The sequence below is a fragment of the Anas acuta genome, chromosome 12 (genome assembly GCF_963932015.1).
Source record: "Anas acuta chromosome 12, bAnaAcu1.1, whole genome shotgun sequence".
NCBI lineage: Eukaryota > Metazoa > Chordata > Aves > Anseriformes > Anatidae > Anas > Anas acuta.
Genome location: NC_088990.1, coordinates 1,091,871 through 1,103,866, shown reverse-complemented (window position 1 = coordinate 1,103,866; position 11,996 = coordinate 1,091,871). Strand labels below are relative to the sequence as shown.

At 42.9% G+C, this 11,996-nt stretch overlaps 1 protein-coding gene across 1 annotated transcript in view; it reads right to left on the bottom strand.

Moving 5' to 3' along the window:
* Positions 1–9,906: 9,906 nt before the first annotated feature.
* Positions 9,907–11,996, bottom strand: part of UACA (uveal autoantigen with coiled-coil domains and ankyrin repeats) — a 29,571-nt gene continuing 27,481 nt past the window's right edge. The window contains exon 19 of the mRNA XM_068695198.1: positions 9,907–11,782. Within this exon, the coding sequence (XP_068551299.1) occupies positions 11,711–11,782 (72 nt within the window). The 3' untranslated portion in view covers positions 9,907–11,710. The remainder of the gene's footprint in view (positions 11,783–11,996) is intronic.

Genomic DNA, 11,996 nt, shown 5'->3' with positions numbered 1-11,996 from the left:
TTTGAAAGCACACATCTCTTCATGCCATACAACATTTCCACAGCAAACATTGGAAGGTTTGAAAGAAGTGCCCACACAAATGCTCACAGAAACACCTCTTCACAATACCTTTTGGCCAGCTGTACAGAACATGCCAAACAGCAGGCATCTTTCTTCCTGTGTAAATGCTTCTGCTCAACAGCATTAATTCATTCATCCTGGATGCTGCTAAGTCAGGACATCTCCCACCTTGCTATCGGTGAATGTTTCAGACATTAAACTGTTCCAGGAGCGTGCATGAGGCACAGTCCTGCAGACAAGCTGCAGCTGGGCCAGATCCTGGTTTGCATGGGGAACAACACAGGGCAGGATGCTATGCAATTCAAAACTCATCAGTTCCCTCACACTGAGCCCCAGGGGATTCCACATTCACGTCCATTAATACGTCAAGCATCAGCCCACCCAATAGTTTAAAGCCCTGTGTCTTGCTGTCCAGCCCCAGCCCCTCTGTGGTGTTCATTTCTCCCTCACCTATCCCCCTAGAACACACTCCCAGGAGAACAGGACAGCTATGAGAGTCACACATATATTCTGTCCTGATGAGACAAGCCAGCTGGCACAGAGCACATACCTTCTGTAGCCCAAGGAAAACCCATCTGCAGCATTTGTAGCCTCTCACAGGCATCTCTATTTCAACAGAAACACCAGAGCATCCCCAGACCAAGATGGGAATACACCTGATAACGCTTACCCAGGAACGTGTTCTTGTATCAAGGTACAGTCAGAAACCTCTTGCCAGCCTTCCCTCCCTGTGATGCTTGCTACAATTTACAGCTTGCTGTGTTAGTGCGGAGTGTGTGCTGTCAATTAGGAAATCAGCTGGCACAAAAAAACTCAGAGCCACAGGGCAGAACATCTCTGCCAGAGCCTACAGGCAGAAGCTCTGTAAGCACATTTCAATTAAATGCATTTGAAACTAACAGGAGAAGTACACATCTTACAGAGACAAATGCAGTAAGAACTTGGCATGGCAGGCAAGATGCCTTACCTCTCCCACAGCATCCCAGGGGTCACTGGCTGAAGGAGCAGCAGGCTTGCTAGCCAGGATCTAGAGCCCTTCCTGGTTCCTTGATTTGCCTAGAAAACCACAGACCTTCTCCCTCACTCCCCAGCCTCCTCCTGGTCCCAGGAAGGAGGCTGAGAGGCTAGGTTTTGTTACCGAAAGAAAGGCTCATCTGAATCACCATGTGTCTAAGTAGGCTTTTGTCACATCCTCCAGAAAATACTCGACTCAGCAGCACTTTTTCCATGAGCAGCATCGTGGAACAGCAGAACAAATGCGCATAACGGGAAACATCACCTCCAAATCTCACCCAGCCTTGAGGGATGAGATCCTTTTCTTTCAAGAGAAAAGGAATAAAACCAGCTTGCAACAAAACAGACAGTGGTGGGCTCACTGGGGACCGTCTTTTAACACTATTTAAGAAAAATGAATAGTTCAGTTGGAAGGCACCTTCAATGATCACCTAGTCCAGCTGCCTGACCACTGCAGGCTAACCAAAAATCAAGCGTGTTACAGAGGGCCTTGTTCAAATGCTTCTTGAGCAGGCACGGGGCATCAACCACCTCTCCAGGAAGCCTGTTCCAGTGCTTGACCACCTTCATGGTGAGGAGATTTTTTCCTGATGTCCAGTCTGAACCTCCCAGGGCAGCTCTGATATGAGTGACTAAGGAGCAGAGGCCGGCACCCCCCTCTCCATCTCCCCTCACAAAGCTGGTGGGCAGGGAGGCACCTCTCGGCCTCCAGACCAGGCAACCAGGCTGTCCTCAGCCTCTCCTCAGAGGATGTGCCCTCCAGCCCTTTCCCCAGCTTTGTTGCCCTCCCCTGGAGGATTGCTTTTTTTGAGGTGTGTGACGCAGGACGAAAACATGCTGTGAGCGGGTAGCCCAGAAGTGCTGACCCCATGCAAACTCCCTGAGCCAGTTCAAACACATTCCAGAGGTGCTGGCAGGCACGTTAACTTTGTCCTGACAGGCTCTGTGCCAGATCAGGCAACCTCTGTCCTCAGCCTAGCTTTATCAGATTGCAGAAAAGAGGTTATGGCAGAGCAGGTACCATCTGTTATCCACAGCTGGCACAAAAACCACAAAGCCAGCACGAGCTCAGGACTGCCAGTTCTAGCTAGTCTGACAAATACAATGACAGGATCATGCTCGAGGTAGACAAATTTGTACTGCCAGGTGATCTGATGGAACACAGACAGGTTGTTAATGATCACTAACCCAGCTGAAAGCGCTTGGAATGTGGCCCGCGGTGCAAAGCGATTGCTGCGAGCTCTGCCTAATCCCCAGAGAACATCAATAACGCTCACCGCACCAGGAGCTCTCCGCCCCACAGCACGGAGCCTGAGAGGACGCTTAGATTGATACGGGGAAGACAGAGCAGGAGAAGTCATCCTGAGCAGAAAGACACTCGCAGGCTTCTCCTCCTGCAAAGGGCTAACTGCCCAAAGGAGCAGGGAAGGGTCAGCGCCGTGCTTGCTGCCGGCCAGGCACGTGGCCACGAGCCCCACGGATGGCAGCATCAGTGCTGGCTGCTGCCAGAGCTCACAGCCCAGGGTACAACAGACAGCATTTTGCACAAGACTTACTGCTTTGTCCTTACCCTTGTGGCTGTCTGAGCAGGCTGGCATAGATTAAGAACAGACGTATCCTAAAACACCACCCACATCACTCGGGTTATTTTTTTTTAATTTATTTTTTTTAAGGTCAACTCAATTAGAATGAATACAAGTACCCTTTAAAAAAAAAAAAAAAACAGCAGCGGTGCCAGTGTTTTCAAAGGCACAAGTGCTTTAGAAGCAGATTGGTTTATTTGTTCCATGTAATTTATTTTAAAATGCGTCCCTGGATTCCCCATCAATTGCATCTGAGATACTGCAAAGGTGACCTGGGAAGTTTTTAAATCATACGCTCTATAGGATGCCACAAGCAACTCAGCCGGAGTTTAGTGAGCAGACTGGGGGCATAGGGGCTGTGCTGACGGGTGTGTAGGGGGTGGTGTTTAAATAACCTCACTTTTGGCTGTCCAAGGTCATGTTTCTGGAAGGACAAAACCAAATGCCTGCACACAGCCTTGACTGAGCTTCAGAGGAAGCATCTATAAAGCAGAACAAGAAAGGCATGCAATCTGAGGCTGGTGATCTGTTGAGGCACCGATAATTTTAAAGCTGTAAATCACTCTTCCTTTATCACCAGCAGAGTTCTTTGCTCTAGAACAGCTCAAGAGAATAAGCAGATTAAACACTCATAACATTTGCTGAGAAATTAATATGCAGCTAAGTGCTGCCATGCAATGTCACTTCTTTGTCCTCTCCCCTAGCTCTCCAGCCTGATGCACTGTGACATCCCTCGGGCAGGGGCTCATGAGCAGCACACGGCTCCCCTCCATCAGGGCCGAGCCACGACATGGAGCACCTCACCTCCACCTCACTGGTGAGCCGACACAGCCTCCTCTTGGGATGGCACAGCTTCCATCAGCCACAGCTAAAGAACAGCCCTTTGCTACCGGTACCTCCCATTGCGTTTGGTTTTAGTTTTGCTAAGAAACAAGCATGTGAAAGCTCTTCTGCTGCAGATAGAAAGCTCCCAGCCCATGAGGCATTTCTGAAGCTCCTGGGAAGGGCCAGCTCCTGCACTGTCTGCTGGGACCCTGCCTCTGGTCCTGCTCCACAAAACCTGGAGAAACACAGGCAGGGAAGTCCAGTAGGTCTGAGCAACAAATCTGCACCCACTCACCCAGGATAAATCTTTTAAAGAAGACCCCGAGTGCAGCAAAGTATTCCTTGTCCCTCTCAGAGGGGTGAGCCTTTGTCCATCCTCCTCCTGTCAGCAGCCCTCTCATATCCTTTCCCCACACGTACCCAGAGGAATAACCAGGGAATTTTGAGAGCCCTCTCCAGCCTGCAGAGGAATCGTCCCCTCCTCCCCGCTCAGCTCATTTTACACCTTCATTAAGAACCTCATTAAAGAAAGAGAAAAAATCTCCTGCCAGGATTCTTCACAGCTCCCCAGATTCGTGTAGTTTTGTACCTCCCTCACTCTCCCCAAGCAAACCTGAAATCCTAAGAGGACTGCTACCCTTTTAGGGCCCCGCTCCTCCTGCACCCTAACCTCCCACAGGGTTTTGCTTTTTACCAAAGAGCTCCCTTTATCGCAGTGAGCATTAGTTAAATGCCCCACTGGTTTTCTTTACATTTCAGCAACAGTAGGACATGCCAGACGCTTTAACTACCCAACGCTGGAGGAAGCTGCTTGAATAGGGCTGCCACATTTCTGCCTCAGATTTCTTGTACAGAAATATGCGCGAGTGCCAGAGGTCCCATATTTTCTGAGTGCATCACGCCCACTCCTTGTATGTGTAGATGGTAACACAGCACCTCCAGAGAAAGTCCAACAGCTTGAGAGTGTCAGACTTAAGAGCTGAGATATGTACACACACTTGTCATTTATTTTTTAATTTTTTTTAAGATACTTGACAACTCTGAGCTTCAAGATCAGAGCAAGCCACTAACAGCCCAAGAAGCCTAAATGAAGACAAGGTCAGTTTTTTTTTTTTTTTTTTTCCTAGGCAAAAGACAACAAATACATCACTTGAAAATCCAGGCCCTCCTGCAGCCCCTGCTGGAACTGCTAGCTCCTGTGAGATCCGCATTTAAGAGCGCCCATCAGCTACACTTCAAGTCTGCACTTCCACAGCCAAATTCTTCCTGTCACAACCCATTGGAAATGCTCCAAGTCCCCTGTTCATCCAGCAGCCACCAACTGCTGTCCTGGATACCTGGTCTCTCCAGGGGCACACAAGAGCAGAAAGCAACAATCTTCACGAGTGCGCTTTCCCCCCAGTCCCTTTCAAAGTGGGATCAGCTCTTCAAACTTCTCCCTCATTAGAAGCTGAGACACTGCTGCAAGATGCTGCAGGCTTGGCCAAAGTGCTCTGAGCTGCTGGCAGAGGGCAGCCCTGTGCTTACCCAGGCACCACAGCCAGTCACAAACATCTCCAAGCAACTCAGCTTGCCAGTTCTGTGCCTCGTTCAAGTGCACCGTGCTGTTCAGGCTTATTACTTCTGTAGCTGATTGCAACGTGTCAAACGGCAGCATTAGGAAGTACTCATGCATGCACCATTTCAGCAGCCTCCTTGGAGCAGAAGCAGTAATCTGCAGTAATTTTCACTTCATATTTGAGATGTAGGAGGCAAAAAGAAGTACTACTTTTGCTGAAAGGGATGGAAGAGTTCAGCATTTCTTCATCCGTTATGCTGTGAGACTTCGCTGACAATTTCCGCGTTTTCCCAGCTTCACCACGCTAGAAGCAACGTTGCCTTTTCCCCATCAGGCAAGCCAGCACTGCGCCCTGCTCCAAGAGATGTAGGATGCCAACTTCTTAAACACTGCTTGACAGGTCTACCGATACCTCCCAGCCCAAGCACTACCAACAGAAGCCTGCATCTTCACGGGTTCATCTCAGCTGAGACTGCATGGCAGCAGCCAGAGCAGGAAAGGCCTGCTGCCTTTTAATTCATGCTTGAGCTAAAATTAAAGCTTTTCAAAATGTGATATAACTCGCAGGAGGCCACCCACAGTCAGCTGCCTTCTCGCTGCAGCTTTCAAGCCTGGAGAACAATGTTCTGGCTGCTTTTAGCCCATGAACTGGTCGCTTTAGTATCACACCTCGCCACCTATTCTGCCGTTTCTTGTACATCCCTGTAGCAGCTCCCCTGCTAGAACATTCTCCAGTTTCACAATTTGAAGTCAGGCCCATAGCACTGAATGGGTATTTCTCAACACATTTCTTTTAAAAACCTGTCTGTTGTTCTCGCCTGCAGCACCTACCATACTTCTAATTCCTTTGCTTCCTATACAGGCACAGCAGCTTTTGCTGCTCCCCTGAAGCTCTACCCAGTTTCAAGGCTTTTCAAACCTTTTGAAAAGGTTTTAATTCTGCTATCCCGCAACTGGCATATTTTTCTTAATTTTCCTCTTCCTACTTTTTTCCTAGGGAATTCCTTATCACTGACAAAACGATCTATTTAACTTCTCCCTTCTCTCAAAACATTCCTTTATCATTTCTTTCAGAGGAGCTTTCAAGCTGAGGTATGCCTACACGGTCAGCAGATCACCATTTTTCACTAGTGATGTTTAGACTTTTTTTTTTGAACTCAACAGCATAAGTATCCCTATCATCAAGCGCTAGAATTTCTTGAAAACTAAGAGTTGTGTGTCAAAGTCCCTCGTGACCATATCATATTATAGATTTACTTGATCTACACTAATTGTTTTTAGGTTTGTCCACTGGTAGGTAGAGCAACGTGTTCCAATTCCTAAACTGCAGCAAGCAGTATGGCAAGACACAACAAGCGTCCTTGCACCCAAAATAACTCTTATACCACACTTGACTCCCAACACATGAAGAAGCTTCAAGAGATCCTCTCTTACTTTGGAATACTCCCACTAGATTACAAAACTCTGGCTTGATGCCCTGCAGAGAATTTTTGAAGTCATCTCTGTTGTGCCCTAAGAGCACATAAGCAGGAAAGAAAAACAAAAAAACAGCATTTAATGAAGTGTAAAACTAATTATTATGAAATAAAGCTAGCTGTTCACACTGGAAAGAAGTCATATTTTCATGTCCTGTTTTCCTTTCATATGCATTCCTTTCCTGTCATCTAAGATACTTGGTAAATGCACAAATAAATATTCTTCACAGTAGAGTGCTGGCTTGAAAGCTGAGTCCAACAGTAAAAAGCTTCACAATTTAATATCCCTTAATGCTCAGCATCTTTTTAACTTAATGTAAAATCCATCTGATCTAATAGCTGTGATTGAGTTATATGTATGTTTTTTCTATTAAAAGTTAATTTTCTGAGTTGGCAGAGCAATACACACATTAGATTAAGAAAGCAGTAATCTCTACAAACTTTCCAGGACTCAGACGTATTTCCAAGTCAGCTACTTAGAAGTCATATACCCACTTAAAATAGGGCTGCCGAATAATAGCAACATTGTGCCAACAATCAATTATAAGCAGCATTACCTTATAATATTGCTTTCCTGTTTCACATAACAGATCACCATACGTGTCTCGTGAAGTACCCCTGAAACCTCTTCAATGCATTTCGTTTACATCTGGCATTTTTGTGACCTCCCATTTTCCCCCTTCATTTATCAGCAATGTTTGTCCATGAAAGCATAAAAATTGAAAGCTTCCTTTACTACACAGGTGATTCCTCATGCTTGATTATACCAAACACATGGATTATCACTGCCATGGGAATTTTGCTGATGAGCAAACACAGCCCAGATTTTACCTTCACCTTCATGATTCAGTTGAGCCAAAAACCTCATACAGAGCACTGCCAAGAGAGTTAGTTGTTCTTTTGGTTTGAGCTCACAGATCTCCCCATTCATACAGTACTTAAATAATCCACACCTAGTAAACCCCAAAACATTAAGCTTAGTTTCTTACATGCTAGGACTTTACAGCATCATCAACACCAAGGTAACAAGAGGGTGAGCTGGCAGGCAAAAAAAAAAAAAAAAAAGTCTCAGCTAGCAGGAATTACATGCTGTGTTGAGTTAGTGTTCCCAAGGAAATTGAGATTTAGTTTCTCGCTTCTAGGGCACTCTTTGTCTTGCATTTCCCCCACCCCGAAGTAAGAATTCTTCGCAGTTAACCACTGCATCCAAACACAATCCTGCTGTTAAGAACAGCTTCATGCCCAGGGAAATGTAACCACAGCTAAGAGCTCCACAGCTGCCTACTGACGCCACGCTGGCAGCAGCTCTGGGTACCGCTCCTCCAGAAGAAAGCAACTTTCTGATGTGCAATTGAGCTGTTACTACATCATTTTAATTTCAGCTCCACTAACTCTTTTGATAATGAACTGAGAAAGAAAAAATAATCCATGCCAAGACAGAAATGCTCCTAGAGCAAACAAGGCACAGTTCAACACATGAAAGCACTGTTCAAAAAATAAATGTTGAATTCCAGCAGATCAAATGGGTTTAGCATGATGGTTTTGAGGAGGAGACGTAACAGAGTGCTCTGAAACTCTCAGCACACACAACAGCTGGTGTCAGACAAGCACCCAGATTTCTTAGAGCCTACATTCAAGTGATTACTTGTCCTGAATTAAAGAGTGACAAGAAACTACTAATAACCTGTACCAAGCTGAAGTAAATCTGTAGGAACGGTATTGCAACTATTGAGATCAAGACATTCAGGCTTGGCAATTTTTGTTGTGTTTGATTTTGTTTGTTTCCAGACAAGCACCAACTTCTCACCTTTATTTTTCCCCTCTCATATAAATATTCCTCTGTCTCCAGTTAAAGAAACATTTTTAAACAAACCAAGAAAGTAGGTTCTCTATTCCCAGCTACCAATTCATGTTTCATAGAAATACAAAACTGACTTATTCTCACATGCTTTATATATACAGTTCCTATATGGACTCCAGTGAACCAAGCCAGCAGTCACATTCAGGCTTCTAGTAACGTGACGGAGTTAAAGTTGCTAAAGTGATCTTGAAGTCAGCTAAGAGTCAAACCTATTTGTGTCACTGCTGGAACAGCAGTTACAACAGTCAAGCCTTCACTCAGAAGAAACCTGGAAACGCTGAGGTTGTACACTTCCAGCATCTGTTCTGGCACTGGTCAAGTTGTGGAAGAACAGTAAGTATTTTTAACTAGCAGCTTACACTCCATGTTTTGAGCTGGTGTTTAAGAGGCACGTTAATCAATTAAAAAGAGATGACAAAAATAAATTATTTCAGCAGAAGGAAATTACTCTGCTTACTAAAAAAAAAAAAAAAGATACAAATACCATTCAAAAAGCTTTTAAATAGTTAGCCTTACTCTACAGTAAAAAAAAAAATGTCGGAGATTACAAGACCCATATAGTACATCTGAGAGTATATAAAGTCATGGGGAAATTATCAGTGGAAATCACTTCAGTGGTACCCTGTACATTAACTGACTCCGTGAGGTTGACAGAATACATCTACCGGCTCAGGGGATATTTAGACACATCAAATCACAGACACATCAAAAAACAGTTCTACTTAAGTGTCATTTCCTCTTTAGAAAACCTCAAACATTTATTCTTTTACACACAGAAGCACGCACACACTTAAAGGTCAAAGAAGAGACTTACAAGAACCCTGAAGAAAGGATCTGCTTACTGACTCAGAAAACAAGCAGCTCCTGTAAAGCCTTCAAGGTCCAATGAAGATATCATTGTTCCAGTCACTCTTCAAATACAGTGAAGTTTCACTTGCACTGTTCATACCCTAACAACTGACCCCCTTCCTCATTTTCACATCCCACGTGCAACAATAGTTACACCACGTAACTAAAAATCAAGTTAATTGTAGAAGTAGGGAGCCCCTCTCTTTCAATTCATAGCAAATAAGCCAACTTGAATAGTGCGCCAAGGAATTACCCTGCAAAGACTGCTTAGCAAATCAGGAAGTCAGGCAGCAGTGTAACATGTTACATGGACACGTTTTCATTAAAAGTAGTAGTAAAACTTCACTGTGTCACCCCGAAAATCTAGGGACTGGTACAACAGGCAGCATGACCTGTTTGATGCAGAGGTAGCCAGGGCAGGTTTACTTTGAAGGGCTAACCAGTGAAGCTTCATCTTTGATTCTTGATTAATATCATCAGAATTTTTACCAACCACAAATTCTGAAATTAGATGGAAAAACACCAATCCCAAAAAACACCAATCCCAGCAGGCATCTAAAAATAAATGTGTTACCTGGTATTTGAGAGCACTGAAATGACTTCAATATCCTTCATGACCCACTACTTTGCCAAAACTATTTACATTGCTTTACCTTTTACAGAATTGACCACTACAATAAAAAAAGAAGAAAATATTTTATTAATAATGTAATATGGGAAAATATTAGAAAAACATACATAGAACTCCCTCAATAAAGAAACATACAATATCAAAATATGCCAGAGTTAGTTAGTATATTAAAACAATTTCTCTCTAATAAGAGTTTCAAGTAATGCAATCATAAAAGAATTTGGCTAAAAGTAATGTATATACTGAGATGTTTTCTGTAATAGTCCTCTAAGAAATTAAAGGAAAGCAGCACTAGATCTGTTGTACTACAGACGTATTTAGTAAATATATTAAATGTATTTATATAATAAAAACTGTCCTGCACATTTATCACTTTCTGTATCCCCCTCTACGTGGCAGTCATCTCTTCAATTCTATGACATGACTCTGCCCAAAAAGGGACACAAAAGGAAATAAATATAACATCACTGGAAATAAGAAAAAGAGACCTAAGCCTGCAAGAGACAGCTTGTTGGGAAGCCCAATTAACGTGAAGCAAAGAATTCAGCGTTCTTTAAGTCTTTATTTTTCTGGAACACAGAAAAGGCAGCTCATCTTCTCTGCATCAGGATGCCAGGTTCCTACTTGCTACTTATAAGCAAATGCTTTCAGCCAAGTAGCTTGAAGTTAACAGGGCTACCAATAGCACTCACACTGTTTGCACTATTAAAACACCAACATATGTTATTAGGCTCACTTCTGAATTACTCTCTTTGAATAGTCCCAAATTATTTTCTGCCATGAAACTTACTTATGGGAATATCATCCTTCAGTTAAAAATGAAGCCCTGCTTTAATAGGTAGATTCCAAGCAAATAAAAATTCTCATTTCATTAATCTTACTATTTGCATCTTTCCCCATAAATAATCAGATTATAGTACATAATTTACAGTTAGGAGGAAAATACCTTAAAATTCCATGAGATAGTGTTTGAAAATCCAGTAACTAAATTATCTAGTGTACAGCTAAATGAGCTGCTCAGTCTACATCCATATTATGCCTAATGAAGAATGAAATTATACACAAGTAGAACTATTGCATTTATTTCAAAATGCTGCTCTACCAACTATGACACTCCAGTCCTACTACTTTAGCCTACAGTAATCGATATTACAAAGCATTCATGAAAAATCTCTTGGGTCAGGGGATAAACAAAGTTAGTGTTCTGAAGGAAAATTTGATTTTTGTGTCTTGTAAAAAGCAAAGGCACTACATCTTAAAGTTTATTTAAATAAAGTCTGTAACTTGGCCAGCCAAGTTACAGCGTATACCTAAATACCTTCCATCAAGCTTCGCAGCTGACTTTCTAAACACATTGCAGTAAGTGTCTATCAGCTTAAGTTACAAATAAAATAGTCACTTTCTTAATTGAAGGAGTTATACAGCTACAATACTTAGCCAAACTCATTTGAACATAATTTATTTTCAACCACATCATGAGAGTTCAAGTTATAGGACAAACTGGAATTTCTAGGTATAGGCCTTGTTTTAAGAAGTGGTCAATCAGACATTGAAATAATTTAACTACTATGTCATCATTTTGACAGTCAATTTGCATACCAATTTTAAAATGTTCTACATCCTTTATTAATCTCTTGAGAGAAGTGTCAGTTCTGAAACTTAGTAGCTCTATTTTACTGTTTTGAAAGAAAATATTTCAATTTTTAAAGTTGTTTCTTATACGAAGTAACTTTCTGGGGTTCTAATTGTAGCTGTATTATCACAATTACACAAATCTCATGAAGGTTATCACTACCATCATCACAGCATTCCTACAAGCTGCAGCAGCCTTCAAGAACAATGGCACTAAACACGTCAGCAAACAAGTCCCTGTCTCATTCGAATGATCTGTAGTAAAGCAGCTTGGACATCTTCATCCATGTGACCCTAGAGCAAGCAAACACTTAGTTAAAAAGTAAAATAGGAAAAAGTCCCATAAAACGTCAGCCCTTCATAAGCCCATATTAGTAGATTCTTCAAAATTGCTCAGAAGTCTTAACTCATTGCTGTATTTTCATCATTTTCTAGATAAATCTGAAATGTTGTAGGAACCCTGTTACAGTTTTCTCATTTGAGAAAGAATGGTCTGCCTTTCTGACCC